This window comes from Myotis daubentonii, chromosome X, assembly GCF_963259705.1.
Source record: "Myotis daubentonii chromosome X, mMyoDau2.1, whole genome shotgun sequence".
NCBI lineage: Eukaryota > Metazoa > Chordata > Mammalia > Chiroptera > Vespertilionidae > Myotis > Myotis daubentonii.
Genome location: NC_081861.1, coordinates 99,242,744 through 99,268,214, shown reverse-complemented (window position 1 = coordinate 99,268,214; position 25,471 = coordinate 99,242,744). Strand labels below are relative to the sequence as shown.

General features: G+C 41.8%; 1 protein-coding gene and 1 pseudogene across 2 annotated transcripts in view; one reads left to right on the top strand and one right to left on the bottom strand.

The window, feature by feature from the left end:
* ZC4H2 (zinc finger C4H2-type containing) overlaps positions 1 to 4,954 on the bottom strand; it is a 73,613-nt gene extending 68,659 nt beyond the window's left edge. Inside the window, exon 1 of one of the 2 annotated variants that reach the window (XM_059678930.1) lies at positions 4,786 to 4,954. In XM_059678930.1, the coding sequence (XP_059534913.1) occupies positions 4,786 to 4,838 (53 nt within the window). In that variant the 5' untranslated portion in view covers positions 4,839 to 4,954. The remainder of the gene's footprint in view (positions 1 to 4,785) is intronic. The other variant, XM_059678931.1, reaches the window with a different exon arrangement.
* Positions 4,955 to 6,433: 1,479 nt separating this feature from the next.
* Positions 6,434 to 8,622, top strand: LOC132223567 (ATP synthase subunit gamma, mitochondrial-like; annotated as a pseudogene).
* The last annotated feature ends 16,849 nt before the right edge of the window (positions 8,623 to 25,471 follow it).

The following is a 25,471-nucleotide window of genomic DNA, read 5'->3' as shown; positions in this document are numbered from 1 at the left end:
GGCCGGCTGGTTTGCCCTGAAGGGTGTCCTGGATCAGGGTGGGGGTCCCCACTGGTGTGCCTGGCCAGCCTGGATGAGGGGATGATGGCTGTTTGCAGCTGGTCACACACCCTTCAGGGTGGGGGTCCCCACTGGGGTGCATGGCCAGCCTGGGTGAGTGGCTGAGGGCTGTTTTCAGGCCAACTGAAGCTCCCAACTGCTCCTTTTTTTCTTTTTTCTTTTTTTATTCTGGGCCAGCTTTAGCTCTGGCTCCAGCTCTGAAGCCTCTGCTGCTGAAAGAAGGTATCTGGTTTGTTTGGGTTCTATAATCGAAACAATGTATAACTCCAGCTCTGAGATCCCGGGCTCGCTGAAAGCAGGTTTCTGGGGTTTTGTTTAGCTTCTATACTTTTTACAATGTTTCTTAAACTGCAAGCTCAGAGGCCGGCAAGGCAGGCGGGGAATGTTGGAGTCCTCCGTCACTGAAGCAAGCAAGCCTCATGATAGTTTCAAGCTGCCTGGCTGCTGGCCGCCATCTTGGCTGGCAGTTAATTTGCATATCTCACTGATTAGCCTATGGGAAGGGTAGCGGTCGTACGCTAATTACCATGTTTCTCTTTTATTAGATAGGATATACACTAGAGGCCCCCGCGGGGGGCCAGACCCTTTACCTGACCAGCATAGCACCTGCCACCACATTGTGTTGGCTGGGGTAGGGATGTGGTCCGAGCTGCGTGGCCACTCGGAGCACACCCCCACGTGGTTGTGTCCACTGGGGTGGGGGCAGGTGCTCCTGTGTGTTGTATCTCTGCTCTGGCATGGCCCCCGCCCCAGCCTCTCCCTGTGTTGTGTCTCCATTCTGGCCTGCCCCCAGCCCCAGCCTCCCTGCGGCTGCTGGGGTGGGGGCAGTACACAGTCCCCTCCTGCCCATCTGCCTGTGCAGCTCCTCCTGAGCAGTCGTGACACTCGGCTAATTAGCATATTCCATTTAAATAGATAATTTATCAGTTTTCTGATGTCATTTTACCAGTTCAAGTGAAATATAGAAGCCTTATCTCCCTTTTAAATCCCTTTACACTGTTTATATATGTCTTAAATATTTCCTCTACGTACATTGAGAACATGAAACTGTGATAAATTTTGATCCAATCCTCAAAGAGAACTTTAAAGGAAATTATATTCTGTTGTATTTACTCATGTTTTTGCCTACTGTGTTGTCTTCCAAGAACTTACTGTAGCCCTAGCCGTTTTGGCTCAGTGGATAGATCATCGGCCTGAGGACTGAAGGATCCCAGGTTTGATTCCGGTCAAGGGCATATGTCCAGGCTGTGGGCTCAATCCCCAGTAGGGGGCATGTAGGAGGCAGCCAATCAATGATTCTCTCTCATCATTCATGTTTCTATCTCTCTCTCTCCCTTTTCCTTCCTCTCTGAAATCAATTTAAAAAATAAAATAATTTTTTAAAAATAATTTTTAGTCATTCTTATAGGGTAGACCTCCTACTGATAAATTCCATTTCCTTTCACCTAAGAATGTCTGACTATCTCTATTCTTTAAAGTTATTATCACTGGACAAAGAATTCTAGGTTGATGATTCTATTCCTTCAGCACTTGAAAAATATTGTTCCTCTTCCCACTAGGGCTTCATCTGATGAGAAACCTGCTGTTATTCTATTTATTTTTCCTCTAAAGTTATAGGTAAGGTGTTTTCCCTGGACTGCTTTCCAGATCTTTTCTTTGCCTTCTGTTTTCAGAAGGTTGACTATGATGTGTTTTATGTGAATTTCTCTGAGTTTACCCTGATGGTGTCTGTTTAGCTTCTTGAAACCGGAGGTTTCTGTCCTTTGCTCAATTTGGGAAGCTTTTATCCACTCTTTCTTCAAGTACTTTTCTAGTCCTGAACTCTTTCTTCTCTTTTTCTGAGACTGTTGACATGAATGTTAACATAAATGTAACTATTAACATGAATATAAATAGTCCCACAGATTTGGAGGCTCTGCTCAATGCTTTCTTTTTAATCTTCTTTTTTGGGGAGAGGGGCATATAATTTCCCTTTGTTGTTCAGATTGGGTGATTTTTATTGTTTTTTGTTTGTTTGTTTGTTTGTTTAAGCTGTCTGATCCTTTTCTGTTTCCCTCATCTTTCTATTGAGCAAGATTTTAGACAATGGAATACTACTTGACCCAAGAAAAGATGAAATACTGCCTTTTGCAACAACTTGGATGGACCTTGAAAATATCATGCTACGTGAAATAAGTCAGACAGAAAAAGAACCATATGATTTCACTCATATGTGGGATATGAAACTGAAAGCAACAAATAAACAATAAAAACAAAAAAACAAACATTCAGACATCAGTATTGTGGTTACCAGAGGGAAGGGAGTAGGAATGAGTAACAGGTAAAGGGGGTCAAATATATGGTAATGGAAGATGACTTGACTTTGGGTGGTGTGCACACAATGCAATATACAGATCATGTATCATAGAAATGTATACTTAAAACCCATATAAATGTATTAATCATTGTCACCTTAATAAATCTAATTAAAATATTTTAGAGTTTTTAAAGGTCTTTTTTGGCTACTGTATTTTTTCAGTTCTCATATTTCTATATGGTTCGTCTTTGTTATTTCTTTGTTGAGATTTTCTACTTGTATGATGAGATTTTCTATTTTATCATTTGTTTCAGGGGTGTAATTACAATTGCTCATTAAAGCATTTTAAGTTGGCTGCTTTAATTTCTAGCCATATAATTCTAACATCTATGCCATCTCATTGCTGGCATGTTTATTTTCTCTTGTCATTTAAGTTGATAACCTGGATATGGCATGTGATTTTTTTAAAAAATTAAATTTGAACACTCTGGATCTCTTTTAAAATTTTTGTTTTTGCAGGCCTTCTTTTACATGTCATTTTGAAGAGAAAGGAGCCAGTGGATGTCTAGGTTCTCCACTGAGTCTCTGGCTGACATCCAGGTTGGGTAGGGGTTTCATGTTTACTGCTGGTTGGGGACAGCAGTTCAACCCTTTCTCTAGGCCTTTGATAATCTCATACCAGCTAGTAGTGGTAGAAATTACTGGTTAAAACTGGTGAGGGTAGAAGTCATACACCCCCATTTGATTTTCACTGTAAGAGATCACTTTTCCTTGCTCCCAACTGTTCCTTCTCTTGGAGTTGGGCAGGGGCTTCTTTAAAATCTAGTAAAAGTTTAGGCTCTACACTTGCATACCTAAGCTTCTGATTAGCTACATTGTTATTATGACAGCGGGCTTTTTCCTGCACCAAGTTATCTCACTCCCTATCTCCTGGTGCTTTTGCAGAAAAAAAAAAAAAATGGAACATGTCACCTCTCCATCCCTTCTAAGACGCTCTATGCTATGGGATAGAATGGGAAGACCAGAGCCTCTGCATGCATATTGACTGAGTTCCTGTCAAAATCTAGCATTTCAAGTTGTTTGGCTCTGGAAAAGTTATTTAAATTTTCTGAGCTTCTATTTTCCCAGTTGTAAAGGAGGTGTAGGAAGCTCTCAGGTCTCTTGCTGAAAGGAGCAATAGTAGGTAAAAGGGCTTGGCCCACCATGGGTTCAATAAATAATATTTCCCTTCCTTTTACTCCCTTGCAGAAGTAAAGATACATATAACCCCTCCAAATGACAAAAACAAAAAGTCAAGGTGCATTCCTATAAAGTGGGAGTCTCATTCTAGGTATTGACTCCAAAGGTAAATTTAAATCTCTTCCTAAGTCTTATTTATGAAATTGACACATTTTATATCCCCCCCCTCTTTCTCTCTAGGTTCCTGGAAAACACTAAAGGGAGACAGCTGGACCTATGTCACCCTCAAAATTAGGGTGGAGGCTGGAGGGGGCAGTGTTCTGGCAGAGGAGGGCAGGTGATTGAATGCCTGGTGCTGGCCCAGGCAGTCCACTTGCTGGGCGCTATTGTATTCTGAGCAAGGACAACTCGTCGCCTAGCCAAAGCCACTCCCAGAGGGAAAGAGCGGTAGGGAGGGGGAAGCACCAGGCAACTCTCATTTTGCCTGCTTGCCCTTCACCTCTGGCACCTAAGAGCAGCTGCTGTGATCGTACTAAGTGATGCAGAACCTCCTCCCCAGTCTCCATTGCTCCTATCCCCTTTGCAGAGCACGGGATAGGAGGGGAAGAAAGTGGTGAATGAGTGGAAAGCAAATACACACACGGGAGCCAGTGTTCGCCATCCTCCCAATCCTGGCCTGCTGGGATTCCTCAGCACTCCCAGCCGGTAGTCCATGGCAGCAGCCACCAGCCCCAACGCACTAGACTTTGCTCTCAAAATGCTCACCCGAGCTCCAGGTCCTGAAGTTGAATGGGAGACTGAAAAAAATCTAGACACCTAAAGATCAAGGAGCCTAATACACCTTGGAGGCAACAAACACTGAAAAAAATAATGGGTCCAAGAATGCCACCTCTCAACTCCCAACCCATGAATAAACTGTCTTGGATCAACACCTCCCCTCCACCTCACCCCACCGCCGTAATCCCCCTCTGGCTTTCTCTGCCACATCTGGTGGCCACATCTGGTGAGGTCTCTCTCCGTCAGTGACTCTGTTTCTCTGTCTTTCTCACTACATATAATCTGTCTCAACTCTCCCAACCTCCTACCCATCCTTGAAATTCCTGGTGTACGGGTTCCTTTGCCACCCCCGCCCCCCTCAGCAAGTAGCCCAACAATAGATACTTTACAAGGTAATTCAGCCTTCTTCCTCAGGAAGGGAATGGGGAGGGGGGCTACAAGGGGGCTTGGAGGCGCTACAACGTTCCACTTACCTGATCTCTTTAATGCTTTCCAATTTGCACATTATTTCTTGCTCATCTGCCATGCTTTTTACTTTCAATTTCACGTCCCGAAAAATGTACAAACACACACATCCAGGGATACAATAGACACAAAGTAACCACCTCCTCCCGGCATGGGGCTCTGAGTCTGTGCAGTAGGGACTTGAAGAAGGCCTGGGAGCTGTAGTCGCAGCTCCAGGGCCAGTCAGGCAGACTGGGCGCCTGCAGGACTACAAATCCCAGAAAGCCAAGCGAGATACGCCTATTTTTCTTCCTGCAAACGCACTTTAAATCAATTTGTCACAGATAATTATGCCAAAGGTTGTGAAGAGTGCAAGGGAATGGTGATAGTTGTCCCGTCCGCGGAAAAATTATGAGGAAAAATTATCCCAGAAGGCAGCAACAGGAAAGATGAGAGATATACACCCCTCCTGGGGCCCTCACGTCTACTTACCTAGGAAAGGATATCAGAAGTTGCTAATTAGTGAACACCTGGGCTGGAGAGAAACCCTGCTTGGGGATTCACTTTGAGAAGTGTTTAGTCCGCTGCCTCGGAACAAGTGGGTTTGATATTCAGATGCATATGAAGTGAGGGGGGGATGTGAGGGGGTGGGGGGTGGCTGCTAAAGCTGGGGCTTGGAGAGGTGACTGTTTCTTCTGGCCCTACCTCCATTAGACAGTTACTGAGCTCAGATTTGGGGGGAGACAGTGAGGGAGGTGAAGATAAATAAAAGCAAGTCATTGCCTTTGAGGAGCGGGAGAGACAGAAAAGTAACTCATTAACTACATTGCACTGTGCTGGCATAATATAGGAATTAATAAGGTGTAACCTGAAGAAAGAATATGCAAATAGGTCTCAAAAAGTGGCTGTGAATTTGCCAGACAATTGGGGAGGATGAACTTCCTGGAAGAGAACTTAACACATACAGAAAGGAAAGGACAAGTTGCCCAAGGCATCTGGAGCATAAGGTTCATATATGGGGTGTGCAGGTGGGAAAGAAAAGTGGGAGATATATCTAGAAAAGGTAGGTTAGAGCTAGATTGTAAAAGAATTTGAATGTCATAACAAAGAGTTTAGACTTAATCCTATAAGGCGCACATTCCTCCAATACACATTTATTAATTGCTTACTGCATGTCAAATAATGCCAAGTTATTTAATGTTTCCAAAGAGAAGTGCTAAGTTTGGAGGGATGTCTTAGGGAGGTGACTCTAGAGGCAAAATGGAGAATGATTTAGAGAAGATGAGAGCACGCACAGGCCAAGGGAGCTAGGCTTTGGACAAAAGGAGAACTCTGACTCACTCCCAATTAAAGGTGAGTGGAAACTTTCTCTGATTGAGCTTGCACTTACTTTCTGGGCCTCAGTTTCTTCCGATGGTGCTGGAGAAAAATTAGTGGAACATGAGTCTCAGGACATTCTGAGTGTCCACAATGATTTTAAGAGCTTTCTAGGAGTGGAATTGAAGCCCTTCTTTTCTTTGGATCTCAGACATGATAACTTTCACAACGAGGAAATTCTCCCTGGTTTCTAGTTTAATAATTTCCTATTGGGCTTTAAGATCCTTGTGCTACTAGTAGTCATTTGAAGACTATTGAGTTGGGTTGTCATAAAGACTGTGGGTCTAAACTACCCTAACCATGGAGTCCAGAGCCAAGAACAGGCCCCAGACCTATCCTATAAAAGGAGGGGTAGGGAACAAGTCTGTGTAAGTACCTGGCATGTATCAGCCACTGTGCTGAGAGCTGTATGTATAGACCAGCCATGGGCAAACTACAGCCCACGGGCCGGATTCAGCCCATTTGAAATGAATAAAACTAAAAAAAAAAAAAAAAAGACCGTACCCTTTTATGTAATGATGTTTACTTTGAATTTATATTAGTTCACACAAACACTCCATCCATGCTTTTGTTCCGGCCCTCCGATCCAGTTTAAGAACCCATTGTGGCCCTCGAGTCAAAAAGTTTGCCCACCCCTGGTATAGACCTTCATTTCATCCTCACAACCACTCTTAAGGGGATAAGTAGATTCATTCCTTTTTACAAGAAAGAAAATTGGCTCAGAAAGTGGCTTGGCCAAAGCCATATAGTAAGTTACAAAGCTAAAGCCTGGGCCCAAATTGAACAAAGTTACTTGCAGATTAAGAAAATTAATATATATGAAAAAAATATGGAGACTAAAAGTAAAATGAGCTCTTAGATGTATATATTTATGTCAAATATAAATTGCTTTACAATATGAGTTAACTTTGGTTTGAGGAGAAATAGAGGGTATGTTTGGAGATGTGTGGGAAGCAATTTAGGAATGGCCTTTAAAGTTTTAGAACTGATGTCTCTTCTTCCACTATCTACTTCCTCTTAGAATCTTTACCTAACACTAAGTTCACATGCCTGGCAAGGGTCTAGATGTGGCTTTGTATCTGTTTAAATTTAAATGTGTTGATAGCTTTACAATCTGATTATAAGAGTAATTTGGCAAATAATATTGTCTTTTAAGCCTCACCAAAAACCCTATTTCACAGTTGGGGAAACAGGCAAAAAGAAGGAAAGGACTTATTCAGAGTCACCCAGCATGTTTGACACAGAAACAGGACTCCTGACTCAGAGCCCTTTGCTCTTTTCATAGCTCCGCACAGCCTGTATCAGTCTGCTACTGCCTCCATGGAATCCAAATGCTTTTGCTACTTCATCCAGATGGTACACTCCAATATATGGAACCTGCCAAGGGCCAAGTTATGTCCCATGGACATTAAAGCGAGATGACAGTTAATGTAGCAAAAGGGGCCTTGGAGGAAGGTTTGTACTATTTGTAACAATTAAGGTGTCCAATTAAGGAAAAGGTTCATAAGCCTCTTAGCTTCCATGGTTTTGTCTTGGCTCCTTGACCTCTTTAATAACAGTGTTACCTTGTCCTTGCTGAGTTGTAAGAAACCAGGCTAACAATGAGAGGAAGGAAAATATTCCAAATAATGAGAGGGGAATAACTGAAACCAACCTTTAGCAGGGCCAGTACCACTGTGTTTTCTGAGGAGGGCTTCACTGGGGTCTTGCCCTGGGCCATGCAGCTGCAAGTTCAAAATATGGAAACTTTGAAAGATATTACCAGGTGACTAAAGTCAATCAAAAACATCTAGAAAATTACTAAATATATTAAAATAGGGGCAGCAGCATGAGCTGAGAGGAAGATGAAACCAGCTCAAGTGTATGGAACAGGATCTTCGGCTCTGTATGAAAAAGCTGATATTAAGGTCCCTGGACACAAGAAGAAACATCTCCTTATTGGTGTGTCCTCAGATGGAGGGCTTTATGGCACTAACTAGTCCTTAGTTGCTAAACAGATGAAAAGTGAAGTCACTATGCTCACAGCAGCCAGGAAAGATGTTGGAATTGGTGATAAAATTAGAGGTATACTTCTGACTAGTTTCTGGTGACAGTCCAAGAGTGGGAAGAAACCCCCCTAGTTTTGTAGATGTATCAATTATTGCCCTAGAATTATTACATTTTAGATATGAATTTGAGGAAGGAGCTATCATCTGTAATCAAGCTGAGTCTGTCATCTCTCACAAGACAGAAGAAAAGCTTATCTTTTCTCTTAATACTATTGCAACTGCTGAAAGCATGAGTATCCATGATGACATTGATGCTGACATGCTACAAAATTACGAGGAATACAGTCTGGCCAACATTCTGAGATGATTGAAAAATTGACTTTGACTTTCAGCTGCACCCGCCAAGCTGTCAGCACAAAAGAGTTGATTGAAAACATCTCCATTGCTACAGGTCTGAATTAATTAAAATCAATTGTCATCCTCAGACAAGAGATAAAGAAGTAAAATTCAGGCAGATAATTTTGATTTTAGTTTACTGTTGTCCTGGTTGGAATAAATTATTGGTTCATTATTTCAATTACTGAAGACAGAAAGATATTTGTAAATTATCTTACAATAAGCAACTTACAATAAGAAAAAAAGAGATGGGGAATAAAAGGAAACCATTGCCTTGGCCCCTTCTCCTAAAGCAATGCTTAAAATAATATATTCAAGCCATGATGGCATCCTTCTTATAGTAAGTATTCAGTAACTTTCAATTGATCAGAAGTCTGTAGTAGGTGAGAGAATATTTAGGAGTTGTGCTACTAAGAAGTTCTAATGCATTATTTTATTAGAAAAACTGATTTGAAGTGGTAATAAAAATCTTATTCCTATAGAGATCAACATTGTCCATGTTGCTAAGAAACAGGTAAGGATGGCAGGCTATGTTGGGGTGAATACTATTATAATGGGAGGAATTAGCGAAGAGGAAGACAACCAGTTTCTTGTGGACATGATACTCTCAAGGAATAGATCAAGATTTAAAGAGTAGAGGTCAGAATGTTTGAATTTATATATATCTCACTGTATTTAAATAATAAATTGAACTAAGAGAGGAAGCAGAGCTGCAACAGCTTTTGATCTGAATTGCTTGCAAAATACTAAATTTCTCAAGTTAGGTTTCTTAATTAGCATTTCTAAGAGAAAAATGAGCCAATGTTTTCGGGCCATTCAGCCAAGAAATATTTATTGTGTATATATTATGTCAGGCACTAAGCTAGATAGCAGAGATAGTAGATATGACAGACAGAGCCTGCCCTCACCAAACTTGCAGTTTAGTTGGAGAGGCCAGTTGATACAAAGATCAGACACATTAACATATAGCTATAGCCAGCGATTAGGGATTCGAGGAAGTCTAGGTTCTGTGAGCACACATAATAGGAGAACCAACTTAGTCCTGGGAAGTGGGCCTGGGACAGTCAGGGAAATGCTTCCAGAAGGAGGAGTCGTGATATTCCAAGCAGAGGAACTAGGCAGGACAAAAGGGAAGGAGCAGGTGGTATCAAGGATACTTTCATGCAGTCAGCCATCAGATATTTCTTTGGCATCTAAGACATGCCAGAGACGCTTCTAGGTACTGGGAATATAGTGCTTTGTATGTATTAAGTCAGTTTAATCCTTGTAATGACCCTATGAAGTATTACTATTATTATCTCCATTTTACAGAAAAGTGAAGACATAGAGAAGGTAAGTAATTTTCCCAAAGTCACTCAGCTAATAAATGGCAGAACTGGGATTTAAATTCAGGCAGTCGGACACTGGAAGACATGCTCTTAGCCACTATGTTTTATTGCTTCCCTAAGATTACTGTCCTTGTGAAATTTACTTTCTAGTGGAAGGAGCCAGATAATAATCACAGAAAAGAAAAACTAAACAAACAAATATGATAATTTGGGTAGATATAAGGCCAATAAACTAACTAAAAGAGAATAATGGAATAGAGTGTTGGCAGAAGGGAGAGTGTTTTAGATAGGATGGTCAGGAAAGAATTCTCTTTAGAGAAGACACTGAAGTCGAGACCTGAAGAGGAGTCAGCCATACAATGATATTCCAAGCAGAGGGAATAGGCAGTGCAGTGATCCTGAAACAGGAATATGCTCGGCCTATGATAGAAAGTAGGCAACCCTCTGGCTGATTGAGGGAGGCAGTAGTAGATTGAGGAGGTAAGAAGAGATAATAATGTCTTAGTAAACCATGATGAGAAGTTTGGATTTTATTATAATTACAATTGGAAGCCACTGAGGGTTTTAACAGGATCTAGATTTAAAAGATCATTCTGACTTCTGTGAGGGGAATATATTGTACTGGGGCAAGAATGGAAGCAAGTAAACCAGTAAGGAGGCTATTGCAGTTATCTAGGAAATAGATGATGGTGGCTTGGATTAAAGTAGTGCCAGTGGGTATGAGAGAAAAACTAGACTGATTGGAAATATAGTATTGGATGCAGAACTGATATACTTAGTTTGCCAACAGGGAATCTCAACAAATGACTCCTGGATTTTTGGCTTCAGCAATAGGTTAGTGCCATTTAGTGAGACAGGAGAGACTGGAAGAAAATCATAGAATGTTGGAGTTAGGACCCCGACCCCCCCCCCCCCCGTAGTGCATGGAAAAACTGAAGATCAGAAATGGTAATTGGCCTGCCTGTGGCCAACCAGTAAATTAGGGGCAGAGACATTTAATCCCATTTTCACACTAATCCAGAAACTTCCATGTTCAATAACCCTTCACTTAATCTGGCCAATAATTCTTATAGTGCCAGGGAGGAGTAATAGAAACTTTACCAAAGATTCCCTTAGTAGATGGGAATTGTGGATGATTAGCATATAATTTGTATCTGCCTATCTGGATTGTGCTAGGTGTTTTCAAACAATGTTTCAGCTGTGATTCTTGCTTTTTATGGTTTTGTGTCAATGAACTTTCTAGCTCTTCTATCCTTCTACATCTATCCAATATCACTGACCTAGATACTCCATTGCCGAGTTCTGGGGATACAGAAGAGCTGGAAGAGTAGAAGAGCCCACCCAAAGTGTGTAAACCCTATTGTGAAAACTCTATTATAAAAGTAGCCTAGTGTATACCTATTGAATTTTCTTAGTAAACATTCACCAGCTTCCTCCAGCCCATAAGGGAGGAGAACACACACTGACTGCTGAGCCCAAGACCTTGGATTAAAATCCCAGCACTGACACTGCCTCCCTGTCTATCTTTGGGAAAGTCCCTTCCCCTACTAAACCTCAGATTTCTCATCTGAAATTATAGGATGGACTCCCTATTGTCTCCTGGAACTTAAAATATCAGCAGAGGTTAATTGCTTTAAAACACCTTTTTCTAAGCCAAACAAGATTGAACCTAGGGTTCTCTCTGGTTTGTATTCCTGTGTCATCCATCTCCCCAAGCCCCAGTAGATTTGTGTCATTAAACCCATCTGCCCTTGTCTTTTCTTATTTATCCTCTTCTAAAGGATGCATTCAATTTCTCATTTCCTTGAACTTTCTCCTTATATGCTGGTTCCCACAGCACTTGCATTCTGACCAGGAGAGGTGAAATCATGTGAAAAAAAAAACTCTTTTTGTGGTATTTATTCCTTAAATAATTGTTTTCAGGTTTTGTACATCTGTATGATTCAGCTTCCATAAATAGGCAGGCCAAGGAAGCAGGAGAGCTGTGTTGAGGAACTGATTGGCGGCACCATTAACCAGCCAAACCCTGAAGAAACTGGGTCTCAGTTCCTTTTTCTCTGCATCTTCTCCAGTACTTGTCATTTGTTGATTTGTTGATGATAGCAATTCTGACAGGTGTGAGATGGGACCTCATTGTTGTTTTGATTTGCATCTCTCGGATGATTAGTGACTTTGAGCATGTTTTCATATGTCTCTTGGCTTTCTGTATGTCCTCTTTCAAAAAGTGTCTATTTAGGTGCTTTGCCCATTTTTTGATTGGATTGTTTATCTTCCTTTTGTTAAGTTGTATGAGTTCCCTGTAAATTTTGGAGCTTAAACCTTTATCAGAGATAACATTGGCAAATATGTTCTCCCATGCAGTGGGCTTTCTTGTTGTTTTGTTGATGGTTTCTTTTGCTATTCAGAGGCTTTTTATTTTGATGTAGTCCATTTGTTTATTTTCTCCTTAGTTTCCATCGCCCTAGGAGCTGTATCGGTGGAGATATTGCTGTGACAAATGTCTGCTATTTTGGGGCCTATGGCTTCTTCTAAGATTTTTATGGTTTCCCGTCTTACGTTTAAGTCTTTTATCCATTTTGAGTTTATTTTTGTGTATCGTGTAAGTTGGTGGTCTAGTTTCATTTTTTGCAAGTATTTGTCCAATTTTCCCAACACCATTTATTGAAGAGAGTGTCTCGACTCCATTGTATGCTCTTGCCTCCTTCGTCAAATGAATACCACATGATCTCACTCATTTGTGGAATATAAAGAACATTATAAACTGATGAACAAAAATAGATACAGAGGCAAAGAAGCATCGAAAAGACTGGCAAACTACAGCAGGAAGGCTGGGGAGGGTTGTGGGGGGGGAAGGTAAGAGATCAACCAAAGGACTTGTATGCATGCATATAAGTATAACCAATGGACGCAAGACACTGGCTGGGGGGGTGAGGACATGTGCCGGTGGGGGAGGGCTGGGGGAGGGGAGGCCTGGGGGAGGTCAATAAGGAAAAAAAGTAGACATATGTACTACTATTTGTAATCCTTTAAACAATAACATAAAATTAAAAAATCAAAAAAAAAATCAAAAATTGGATAGGGCAACATATGATGTGATGGTTGGAGCCATTGTCTCCCCTGAATCCAGAGCAAAAACAGCTTTAATTATATTAGAGGTTTAAAGGAATAATAACTTGTAAAGTCATGGTGACAGATAACCCCAAAGGAAAATATGGACAGATCGAACTATATAAAGATTGAAACTGTACAATGAAAAGTGACATTCATAAAATAAAAATGAAAACAGACTGGAAAAATATAAGTAACTCCCATACTTGGGATTTTCTTACCCAGGGTTTGGTTGCATTATAAACAGTGGACCAAATCTTAAGTCAAAAGAATAAATTTTATTGAATGTAATATCAGGCATCAGCAATGAATTGAGAGATGAGTAGAAAGGCAAATGTCCCTTCCATGAGCCTTCCAAATCTCAGTGTAGTGTACAGGGTGGGGCAAAAATAGGTTTACAGTTGTTTGGATTGAAAATAATACAATAATTAACAAATAATAACACAAGAATAAACTCTGTTTCATGTAGTCAGAACTGTAAACTTACTTTTGCCCCACTCTGCAGACTCCATATAATTGCCCAGCTTGACTGCTCCAGACTGGCAATATGCAGAGTGGTAAGGCACCCAGACTCTGCAGTCTGGCTACCTGGGTTCATGGCTGGGCTCCAGTTCTTTTAGCTGTTTCACTCACATACAAATCACTTCCATTCTCTGAGTTTTAATGTTTTCATATTCAATATGGGGAAGATATTAATTATAACTATTAAGGTTGCAATAAAAATTAAATTTAATATTTATAACAGGCTTAAAACCAGTTTTAGTTGCTGGCATAGTAAGCACTACAAAAATAGTATTTACTATTATTATTATTAAGATGGATATTCTTCAGTAAACTTTCTTATTACTTCCTTTTTCCACCGCTGGCAGCCTAATTACCCCACCAGGCAGGTTCCCATTATCCTCATATCCTAAGAATTGATAGGGAAAATTGTGCCTATCTGCCTAAAATAAAAATATCAGATAATTGTAAGGTAATAATTCTGTCATGAAATTGAAGATACAAACATTTAAAACTCTGACATCATTTAAAAATAGGAAAATTATACTTCCAGTCCCATAAATGTCCACGTTTATTGCATGGTCTGCTATTCATAATAATCAAATAGTGTCAGACACATTCTACATATAGCATATTAGAACATAAAATATATCTCAACTATCATAAATTAAATAAAAATTAACATACCAGTTCTACTCAACACTATTCAAACATTTAATTAAAATAGTTTTGTCCCTCTTAAAGTTTACATAAGCTTTTTGAGAAAGGATTTTGGTTTCTTCTGGTGGGGGGGGGGGGAATTCAAAGGATAAAGGAATTCAAGAAATGATTTCTTCCTGATCCATAATTTAATACATGCTTCTTGAATAACCTCTCTATTTTGAATGTTGTTCTAGGGGCTGGAGGTCCAGAGAAATAAGAACAGTTCTGGCTTTCAGAAAGTTCATAGCCTAATTGGAGATGAGCTAGTGTTGTAATGTTCCCCCTCGAATCACAGAAGGACACCTCAAGAAGTCGAATTAAAGAGTCACATTTATTGCAATCTGGGACTATGAGGGGGCATTCCCAAATCTCATAGCGATAAGATGGTGGCAAAACCAGACTTTTATAGGCAAAAATTACAAAGGTATTGATTACATCCCAGGGTTTGGAATGAGGCACCTGGCTCACAAAAAAGCAGATTACAGAAGCAGAATTAAGCATGTTAATTACAGTTTCGGGTCTCAGGGTCACTGAATTGACAGAGCCCTTGGGTAACCTGGGTTAAATTTAGGCATGTTATCTAAATTACAGTTTTGGGTCTCCGGATCACTGAGACCCAAACATATTATCTAGAGCCCTCGGGTCTCCCGACCACTGAGTTGTCAGGACAATTTAGAGTAATTGTGCTGTCCTGTTCTTGGGACCACTAAGTCAGCTGGAATGCACCACCTGTGGCCGCTAAAACAATTTAGGGTAATTGTGCTGTCCTGTTTCCCAGGTACAGAAGAATGTGCTCTCTAAGACCAGTATGATAACAATCAATGGGATAGTCATTCAATCTAATGGGATGATTTATACAATTCAGAAAATCAAAGTAACTTTTCTGTTGTTAAGCCAAACAGCATGGTTAGAGTTAAACTACAGTTTCTACCTGATGGTTGCTACCATACTTCACTAGTAAATTTAAAAAAAAAAGCAATATATTGTGAACTGTGTTAAAATGCCAGGGTGAATACCATGTTCTGGAATCACATAGAAAGAACTAAGGAACTCCAAATAGGAGCATCAGGAAGGGTTTCCCAGACACGTATTACCAGACCTGAGTCTGTTGCAAGTACCATTGGAAAGCTTGAATTAAATCAGGTTTCCTGTGGCAGGCAAAGGCATGCAAATTCTTAAAGCCTATGCTCCTCCAACATCTTAAATAAAGACTAACCCAACCTTTCTCCTTTTGACCCTCTTACTTCCTTGTTCTATTTAGCACTACAAAGGTTAGTGAATATCGGTGGTGGAAACAGGCCTTTCAGAAGTCAGGCAGATCAATGATTTTCAAACTGAGTTTGACAGAGGCCTAAAATTTCAGAGTGAATGAGAGCCACTCCCATTCCTGCTTAAACAATAGTTCCAATGGTATCATTTTTACGTTTCAGGTTCTCATGAAAGAGATTTGTCAACATAATGCTTTGTTGCCTAAATTTTATCTGAAAATTAGTAATTTAGTTCTACCTTTCTTTATTTTAGGACAGAGAAACTGAGGATCAACGCAAGCAGGACTTGGCAAAAGACTAAAGAAATGTAACAAGGAAATGATTGCCATTAAGACAAAGATGCTTAACCTTTATATTTGTCAACAACAACTTCGCCATGGTGTCTTTGTAGTCTATAAATTGTCCAGTCCTAAGCTGGAAGCCCTATCATATTTGAAAGCATGGCCTAGTTAGAAGTAGAGGCTACAGGGGGTAGAATCTAAAGGCAAACATTCCCCTGATTTCTCTGCTATCAAATATTCACATTGGAGTTAGGTGACTGCTTAGAGAAGACTGGGGCCCAGATGGAAGGCTGTACTAGGTACATTAACTAACAAGCTACAAACCAGAGAATCAATTGGAATGTGACATGAATTAACATGAATATCCCAAGAGCTAGGAGATAGAGAAAGTGGGTGCCACGGAGTCCATGTTTGGAAGAAGAGAGCAGGCAGCTGGCTCCAAGATGGTTTGTCTGTACAGAAAAGTGTTCAGGGCACCAGACTGCAGTTAGTCTCTGAAATGGAAGCAATGGAGGAAGGTAGATGGACTGTCCAGTGAGATAAAAAAAAGTTTTCTGTTTTAGAGGACTTGGTGACCTACGCAGCAAATCAAGGCATAGGGAACAAGGCAGGAGCCTAATGATCAGTATAAATATATTTCTCTCTTTTTCATGTCCAGTGTGGCTAGAGAGCAGTCTGGTTCCTGAGTAGGGGTGACTAGGGATTGAGAAAATGAAAGAAAGAGACAGACACAGAGATAGAAGGAAAAAGCTGGGTCCAGGTAGGACAGCTGTCCTCTGATGGAAAGACAGTGACCCAGAGCCATTATAGCACATTTATTTTATACAGAAAAATACCAGGAAGTTTTACTAAAGACCAAGACAAAGGAGATTATGTGCATTCTTGTGACTTCTTTGTAATCATCACTTCTGGGTGGACCTGGATAATCCTGTTTATTCCTGGTGCTTGGCTGGATTTAGATAATGAAACCCACCCCCTGGCACCTGAGCTGAAGGTCAGGTTGACAACACACCTACCTCTGGCAGGGTATATTTCCAGGACATGGCTCTTCCAGACACCGCTGGATTCAAATGACAATCAGCTCAGGGGCCTTTTCCAGGCGTTCTCTACAAATCAGAACTGGGACAAAATGTCATTTCTCCCCAATTGATATATAGATTTAAAGCAATTGATATCAAAATTCAGAAAGATTTTTGGTAGCTAGAGACAAGATAATTCTAAACTTGAAATGGAAAGGCAAAGGAATTGGAATAGTTAAACATAAATTAGAAGAGAAGAATAAATTGGGAAGAATCACTGTAACCTATTTCAACACTTATTAGTTAGCTACAGTAATCAAGAGTGTGTGGTATGGTGGTGGTGGTGGTGGGGGGGGTGTTGACACATGGATCAATGAAATAGAATAGAAAGCCTGGAAATACACCCACACAAATCTGCCTAACTGATTTTTGGTAAAAGGGCAAAAGCAATTCAATGTAGGAAGTATGGTCTTTCCAATAAATGATGCTGGAGTAAGTAGATATCCATTGGCAAAGAAAATTAATCTTGACTTACGCATCATTATCTTATGCAAAAGTTATCTTAAAATTGATAATAAGTTTAAATATAAAATATAAAATTATTCAAATTTTATAGAAAAAAGCTAAAGAAAATCTTCAGGATCAAGTAACTCTTAGATGAACATCAAAGGCGTAATCCATAAAAGGGGAAATTGATAAATTGGTCTTTATCAAAATTTAAAATGTTTGCTCTGTGAAAGAAGATGAAAAGGTAAGATACAGCTGTGATAAAAGTTTTGAAAGCCCCATGTTTAACAAAGTACTATTATCTAGAATACATAAAGAACCCTCAAACTTCTAAAGTTATTAGTTCAAATCCCATTGTACAGATAAAGAATCTAAGGTGAAAATAGGTCAAATAAATTTACACAAGGACACTTACTAAATGGCAAAGCCAGGATCCTGCTCATATTTATTTTCATGTTCCTAAGGCAAGAGATAAAAAATAAAAGTCAATAAGATATGGAAGGAAAACATAAAACTGTCACTTTTTGTGGATGACATGATTCTAAATATAGAAAATTCTAAAGACTCCACCAAAAAACAATTAGAAACAATAAGCAAATGCAGTCAAGTTGCAGGATATAAAACCAATGTACAAAATTCCATTGTCTTCCTGTATAGTAACAACAAAACTTGAGAAAAAGAAATGAAAAAAACAAAACAAAACAAAACCAATTGCTATTGCAACCAAAAGAATAAAGTACATGGGAATAAACTTAACAAAGAATGTGAAAACCTATATACTAAAAATTCCAAAGCATTATTATAAGAGATTGACAAAGATATAACAAGATGGAAAAATATCCCATGCTCATGGACTAGAAAAATCAACATAGTTTAAATGGTCATATTACCCAAAGCAATATATATATCCTATCTAATAAAAGAGAAACATGGTAATTAGCATACGACTGCTACCCTTCCCATTGGCTAATCAGGGCAATATGCAAATTAACTGCCAGCCAAGATGGCAGCCGCCAGCCACCAGCCAGGCAGCTGGAAGCGAACATGAGGCTTGCTTGCTTCAGTGACGGAGGACTCCAACATTCCCCGCCTGCCTGCCGCTGCCATCCTCTGAGCTGCAACTCTAAGCAACTATGTTACAAATATATAAGCTAAACAAAACCCCAGAAACCTGCTTTAGTCACCAGGCTTCAGCCAGCAGGATCGCAACATTGTTTCAAATACAGAAGGTAAACAAAAGCCAGAAACTTGCTTTCAGCAGAGGAGGCCTAAGAGCTGGAGCCTCAGAGCTAAAGCTGGCCCAGAATTAAAAAAAAAGAAAAAAAGGAGTGGTTGGGAGCTTCAGTCATCCACCAGCCTGAAAACAGCCCTCAGCCCCTCACCCAGACTGGCCAGGCACCCCAGTGGGGACCCCTACCCTGATCCAGGACACCCTTCAGGGCAAATCAGCCGGCCCCCAACCGTGCACCAGGCCTCAATCCTATATAGTAAAATGGTAATATGCCTCCCAGCACCGGGATCAGCGTGACGGGGGCAGCGCCCAAAAGCCCTGATCACCCTGCGGCTCTGTGTGTGACAGGGGGCAGGGCCACAACCTCCCTATCAGTCCTGCTCTGTTCGTGACAGGGGAAGGAGCCCCAACCCCCTGATCAGCCCTGCTCTGTGCCTGATAGGGGGGAGCTCCCCAACCCCCTGATCGCCCTGCGGCTCTGTGTGTGACAGGCTGGGGTGCCCTAACCAACTGATTGGCCCTGCTCTGTGTGTGACAGGGTGTGGCGCCCCAACCCCCGCCCCCCCCCCACGGGCCCTGCTCTGTGTGTGATGGGGTAGAGCCATAACCTCCCCATTGGCCCTGCCCTGAGTGTGACAGTGGCGGCGCCCCAACCCCCTGATCAGCCCTGCTCTGTGAGTGATAGAGGGCAATGCCCCAACCGCCCCCCATGGGCCCTGCACTGTGTGTGACGGGGTAGAACCATAACCTCCCCATCAGCCCTGCCCTGAGTGTGACAGGGTGTGGCACCCCAACCCCCTGATCCAACCCTGCTCAGTGTGTGACAGGGGGCGGTGCCTCAACTCCCCTATCGGCCCTACTCTGTGAGTGACAGGGGGGAGCTCCCCAACCCCCTGATGGGCCCTGCTCTGTGCGTGACAGGGGGAGCTCCCCAACCCCCTGATGGGCCCTGCTCTGTGCGTGACAGGGGCTGGCGCCGCGACCTGACCATTGACCCTGCCTTGAGAGTGACAGATGGCGGTGCCCCAACCCCCCAATCGGCCCTACCTGAGCATGACTGATGGTGGCATCGCAACCTCCCGATCCACCCTGCTCTGTGCATGACAGGGGCGGCACTCCAACTCCCCAATCAGCCCTGCTCTGAGCCCGACCAGGGGCTGCACCTAGGGATTGGGCCTGCCCTCTGCCACCCGGGAGCAGGCCTAAGCCAGCAGATTGTTATCTCCCGAGGGGTCCCAGACTGCGAGAGGGCACGCCGGGCTGAGGAACCCCCCTTCCCCCCGAGTGCACAAATTTTTGTGCACCGGGCCTCTAAAATATATATATTTAATGCAATCTCCATCAAAATTCCATTTTTTTAAGAAATAGAATGAGAAATTATCAGATTTGTATAGAACCACAAAAGACCATGAACAGACAAAGCAATCTAAAAATAAAAATGAAGCTGAAGTTTATCACACTACCTAACTTCAAATTATACTACAGTGCAGGAAGCCACCCATTGTCTTCACTATCAGATAAGTGTAAACAAGGATCCCGGAACACTGGTGAACCTTGAACCCATGGCAAGGGCCAGAGTTATGCACCAATTGTTTAGTCCAGACAATGGGGGCTCAAGTTATTTCCTGATCAAATAGTCTCAGAGTAAATCTTTCTAATATTTACTGACCTTTAAGATAGTCTGACTGTTACCACAATTACCTGTCTAAGATGTGTATCCAAAATTGAATAAAAGGTGGGCGAGTCCTTTCTCTTGCATTGGGCTTGCCCTCCTGGCCCCCAATATTTCCAAATTATTGTTTCTTGTCTCTTTCATTTGCGTGCAGGCCCTCTTCCAGAGCCTGAACCCTGAATAATGCGGGACGTGGGATCATTCACACTACAGAGCTATGATAATCAAAACTAAGCATGGTATTGGCAGAGAAACAGACACACAAAGATCAAAGATCAATGAAACAGAATGGAGAGCCCAGCTATAAAGCCACATGTATATGGACAGATAATTTTTGACAAAGGAACCAGAAACACACAATGGAATAAAGATTGTCTCTTCAATAAATGCTGCTGGGAAAACTGGAAATTCTCATGCAAATGAGTGAAACTGGATTACAGTTTTTCCCCATGTACATAAATTAATTCAAAATGGATCAAAGGAGGAGAGAGAACCAAGATGGCGACATAGGTTAACGCCGGAGTTTGCTGCTTTGAACAACTACTTCAAAAGTGAAACCAAAAAACGGAAGGGACATTACCCAGAACCACAGGAACGCTGGCTGGTGGAAGTCCTACAACTAGGAGGAAAGAGAAACGCACACGGACACTCAGAGGAGGCGCAGTGCTGAAGTCAAATTCTGAGGTGCGGAGTGCGCGGAGCGGGCTGGCGGCGGAGGGCGCGGTTGTTGTTTTCAATCAGGAGGGAGTCGCAGACTCTGAGCTCCAGATCCGGGCGAGTCTTTAGGGACCCAGACTCAAACGGGAGAAGCGGGACTGTCTGGCTTCGGTCAGAGCGAGTGCAGCTTTCTCTCCGAGCTTTGCAGCGGGTGCTGGGACTCAGAGAGGCAGAGCCCCTGGGGACAGGACTGACAGCCGCCATAACTGCTCTCTCCGGCCCACCCTGTTGATCCTGTGCTACCTGCCCCGCCCAAGCCCTGCACAGAGGCATTTGCCGGATAGCCTCAGGCAAAGGCTAGATTAGCACCTCCCTAGAGGACAGAAGTTCTCTCACTGCTGACACAGCTGATCCTCATAGCCACTTGGCCTGGAGGTCAAACCCTCCCTGGAATTAGCTACAACAATCAAGATTTAACTATGAGACTGCGAACAAAGACCACTAGGGGGTGCACCAAGGAAGCATAACAAAATGCGGAGACAAAGAAGCAGGACAAAATTGTCAATGGAAGATATAGAGTTCAGAACCACACTTTTAAGGTCTCTCAAGAACTGTTTAGAAGCTGCCGATAAACTTAATGAGATCTACACGAAAACTAATAAGACCCTCGATCTTATATTGGGGAACCAACTAGAAATTAAGCATACACGGACTGAAATAACGAATATTATACAGACGCCCGACAGCAGACCAGAGGAGCGCAAGAATCAAGTCAATGATTTGAAATGCGAGGAAGCAAAAAACATCCAACCGGAAAAGCAAAATGAAAAAAGAATCCAAAAATGCGAGGATAGTGTAAGGAGCCTCTGGGACAGCTTCAAGCGTACCAACATCAGAATTATAGGGGTGCCAGAAGATGAGAGAGAGCAAGATATTGAAAACCTATTTGAAGAAATAATGACAGAAAACTTCCCCCACCTGGTGAAAGAAATGGACTTACAGGTCCAAGAAGCGCAGAGAACCCCAAACAAAAGGAATCCAAAGAGGACCACACCAAGACACATCATAATTAAAATGCCAAGAGCAAAAGATAAAGAGAGAATCTTAAAAACAGCAAGAGAAAGAAACTCAGTTACCTACAAGGGAATACCCATACGACTGTCAGCTGATTTCTCAACAGAAACTTTGCAGGCCAGAAGGGAGTGGCAAGAAATATTCAAAGTGATGAATACCAAGAACCTACAACCAAGATTACTTTATCCAGCAAAGCTATCATTCAGAATTGAAGGTCAGATAAAGAGCTTCACAGATAAGGAAAAGCTAAAGGAGTTCATCACCACCAAACCAGGATTATATGAAATGCTGAAAGGTATCCTTTAAGAAGAGGAAGAAGAAGAAAAAGATAAAGATACAAATTATGAACAACAAATACACATCTATTAACAAGTGAATCTAAGAATCAAGTGAATAAATAATCTGATGAACAGAATGAACTGTTGATTATAATAGAATCAGGGACTTAGAAAGGGAATGGACTGACTATTCTTGGGGGGGAAAGGGGTATGGGAGATGTGGGAAGAGACTGGACAAAAATCGTGCACCTATGGATGAGGACAGTGGGTGGGGAGTGAGGGCGGAGGGTGGGGCAGGAACTGGGAGGAGGGGAGTTATGGGGGGGGAAAAAAGAGGAACAAATGTAATAATCTGAACAATAAAGATTTAATTTAAAAAAAAACAAAAACAAAATGGATCAAAGACCTAAATATAAGACTGGAAATAGTAAGGTACATACAGGAAAATATAGGTATCTTGGTTGTAGAGAACATTTTATAAACTTGACCTCAAAGGCAAGGAAAGGAAAGGCAAAAATAAAGAAATGGGACTATATCGAACTAAAAATCATCTTTTCTTGTTAGAAAACGAAACTGACAACAAAACAAAGAGGCAACCAACCAGATGGGAGATGATATTTGCAAATAGTAGATCCCACAAAAATTTAATTTCAAAAATATAGAAAGAACTAATGAAACTCAACACTAAACAAACATCCCAATCAAAAGATGGACAGAGGACCTGAAAATACACCTCTCCCAAGAAGACATGAACAGCCAATAGATATATGGAAAGATGTTCAACCTCACTAGCAATTAGGGAAATGCAAATCAAAACTAAAATGAGTTACCACCTCACACCTGCTGGAGTGGCCATTATCAACAAGACAAGCAATAACAAGTGTTGGAGAGGCCGTAAAAAAAAAGGGAACCCTCATTCACTGCTGATGGGAATGTAGACTTGTACAACCACCATGGAAATAAGTCTGGCAATTCCTCAAAAAAAAAAAAAAACAAATAATAAGAGTAGAGCTACTATATGACCCAGCAATCCTCCTGGGTATATACCCAAAAACCATGAAATCATGTATTTGCAAAGATACATGCACCCCTATGTTCATTTCAGCATTACTCATGGTGGCCAAGAAATAACCAAAGTGCCCTGCAATAGAAGACTGGATAAAGAAGATGTGGTACATATACACAATGGAATACTACTCAGCTATAAGAAAAGATGAAATGGTGCCATTTGCAACAACATAGATGGACTTTGAGGATATTATGCTAAGTGAAATAAATTCATCAGAAAATCTAAGAACCATATGATCTCACTCATATGTGAGATATAAAACTGAAACTCATGAACACAAACAGCAGTGTGATGGTTGCCAGAAGGAAAGGGGATAGGGGGAAAGAGGGTCCTAATATATGGTAACAGAAGAAGATTTGACTTTGGTTGGTGGACACACAGTGCAATATACAGATCTTATAACAGAAACCCACACAAGAAACCTATATGTTAATGTTGGCCAATGTCACCCCAATACATTTAATTTAAAAAGAGCCGAAACCGGTTTGGCTCAGTGGATAGAGCGTCGGCTTGCGGACTGAAAGGTCCCAGGTTCGATTCCGGTCAAGGGCATGTACCTGGGTTGCAGGCACATCCCCAGTGGGAGATGTGCAGGAGGCAGCTGATCGATGTTTCTCTCTCATCAATGTTTCTAGCTCTCTATCTCTCTCCCTTCCTCTCTGTAAAAAATCAATAAAAGTATATTTAAAAAAAATAAAAATAAATAAATAAAAAAATAAAAAGAAAAAGAAAAATTATCCTGAATAACCAACTGAAGACTAAATTGAGAGAAGCTTTAAAACCAAGGGCTTACAGGAGGCACATCAAGACTGGTAGGAAGTGCAGAGACACAGAGGGCTGGCTAGTCTCCTGTGGGCAGCAGCTGAAGTTTTGGAGGGATATCTTAGCTCTGGAGGTTTCCCCACTGAGAAATCTGGGGTCTAAACTCCAAGTCAGGTTCCCCAGCCTAGAGCACCAGAACGGAGAAAGATGCCCACATAGCATCTAACTGAAAAGCAGCAGTGTCTCTGCCTGCCAGAGAGAGATGGCTAGAGACACAAGCACCCATTTAAAGGGCCAATGCACAAAATTTTATTCTCAGCCACTCAACCTGGGCTCTGGCAATGGAAGGCAGAGCAAACTAGAGTCACGGGAGGAAAATCTGGGGTTGGTGGCTCTGGGTAGAGAGCTGAAGGGTCAGCTGCCAGGATCCCTGTGTTGAGTCATTCCCGCACACTACAGGGGCCATCTTACTCCTGCAGAGCATTCCCCTTCATGAAGCATCAGCCTGTGGGGAAGTAATAGCCTCACCCACTAGAAACCCTGTTGTCTTACCATGTGGAGCTTATGACTGTGTATGTTTGTTCCCCCACGTCCCGCGTGGTTCAGGGTTCAGGATCTGGAAGAGGAGCCGCACACAAATCAAAGAGAAGAGACAAGAGATAATTTGGAAATATTGGGGGGCCAGGTGGGCAAGTCCAACTCAAGGGGAAAGACTTCCACTGGTGCCCAGGCCTCGCCAGCCTTTTATTCAACTTTGGTTAAGCATAAAACCCTTAGTCAGGCAGGTAATTGCAGTAACAGACAGTCTATCTTAAAGGTCAGTAAATATTAGGAGGATTTACTCTGAGACTATTTGATCAACAAATAGCTTGAGCCCCCATTGTCAGGACTAGACAATCGGTGCATAACTCAGGCCCTTGCCATGGGTTCAAGGGTCACCAGCATTCCGGGATCCTTGTTTGCACTTCTCTGCTAGTGAAGACAATGGGCGGCCTCCTGCATATGACCAGCTGAGGAGCACAACCAGTGGCTCTTTCAGTGACTAAGCCTAATAGTCAGCCTACAGACAGAGGCAGATCTGTGGATACTTTGAGACTTACAGTCACCCATCCACAGACCCAGTGCATAAAAGCCAGCCTTAGTGAACAACTTAGTGTGCACCCAGGCCCAGCAGAGGATACAGTCAGTTAATAACAAGGGAGCTCCTGTAAGGCTGTCAGCTGATTTCTCAACAGAAACAGTACAGGCCAAAAGGGAATGGCAAGAATTATTCAAAGCAATGAAAAACAAGGCTATCATTCAAAATTAAAGGTAAAATCAAGAGCCTCCCGGACAAAAAGACTGGATAAAGGAGTTTATAACCACCAAAGCAGCATCACAAAATATGTTAAAGGGACTACTGTAAGAAAAAGAAGAAATAGAGAGAGGATAAGATAGGCATAAATAATAGAAAGGGAAATAAGTAAGTACCTATCAATAATAACCTTAAATGTAAGT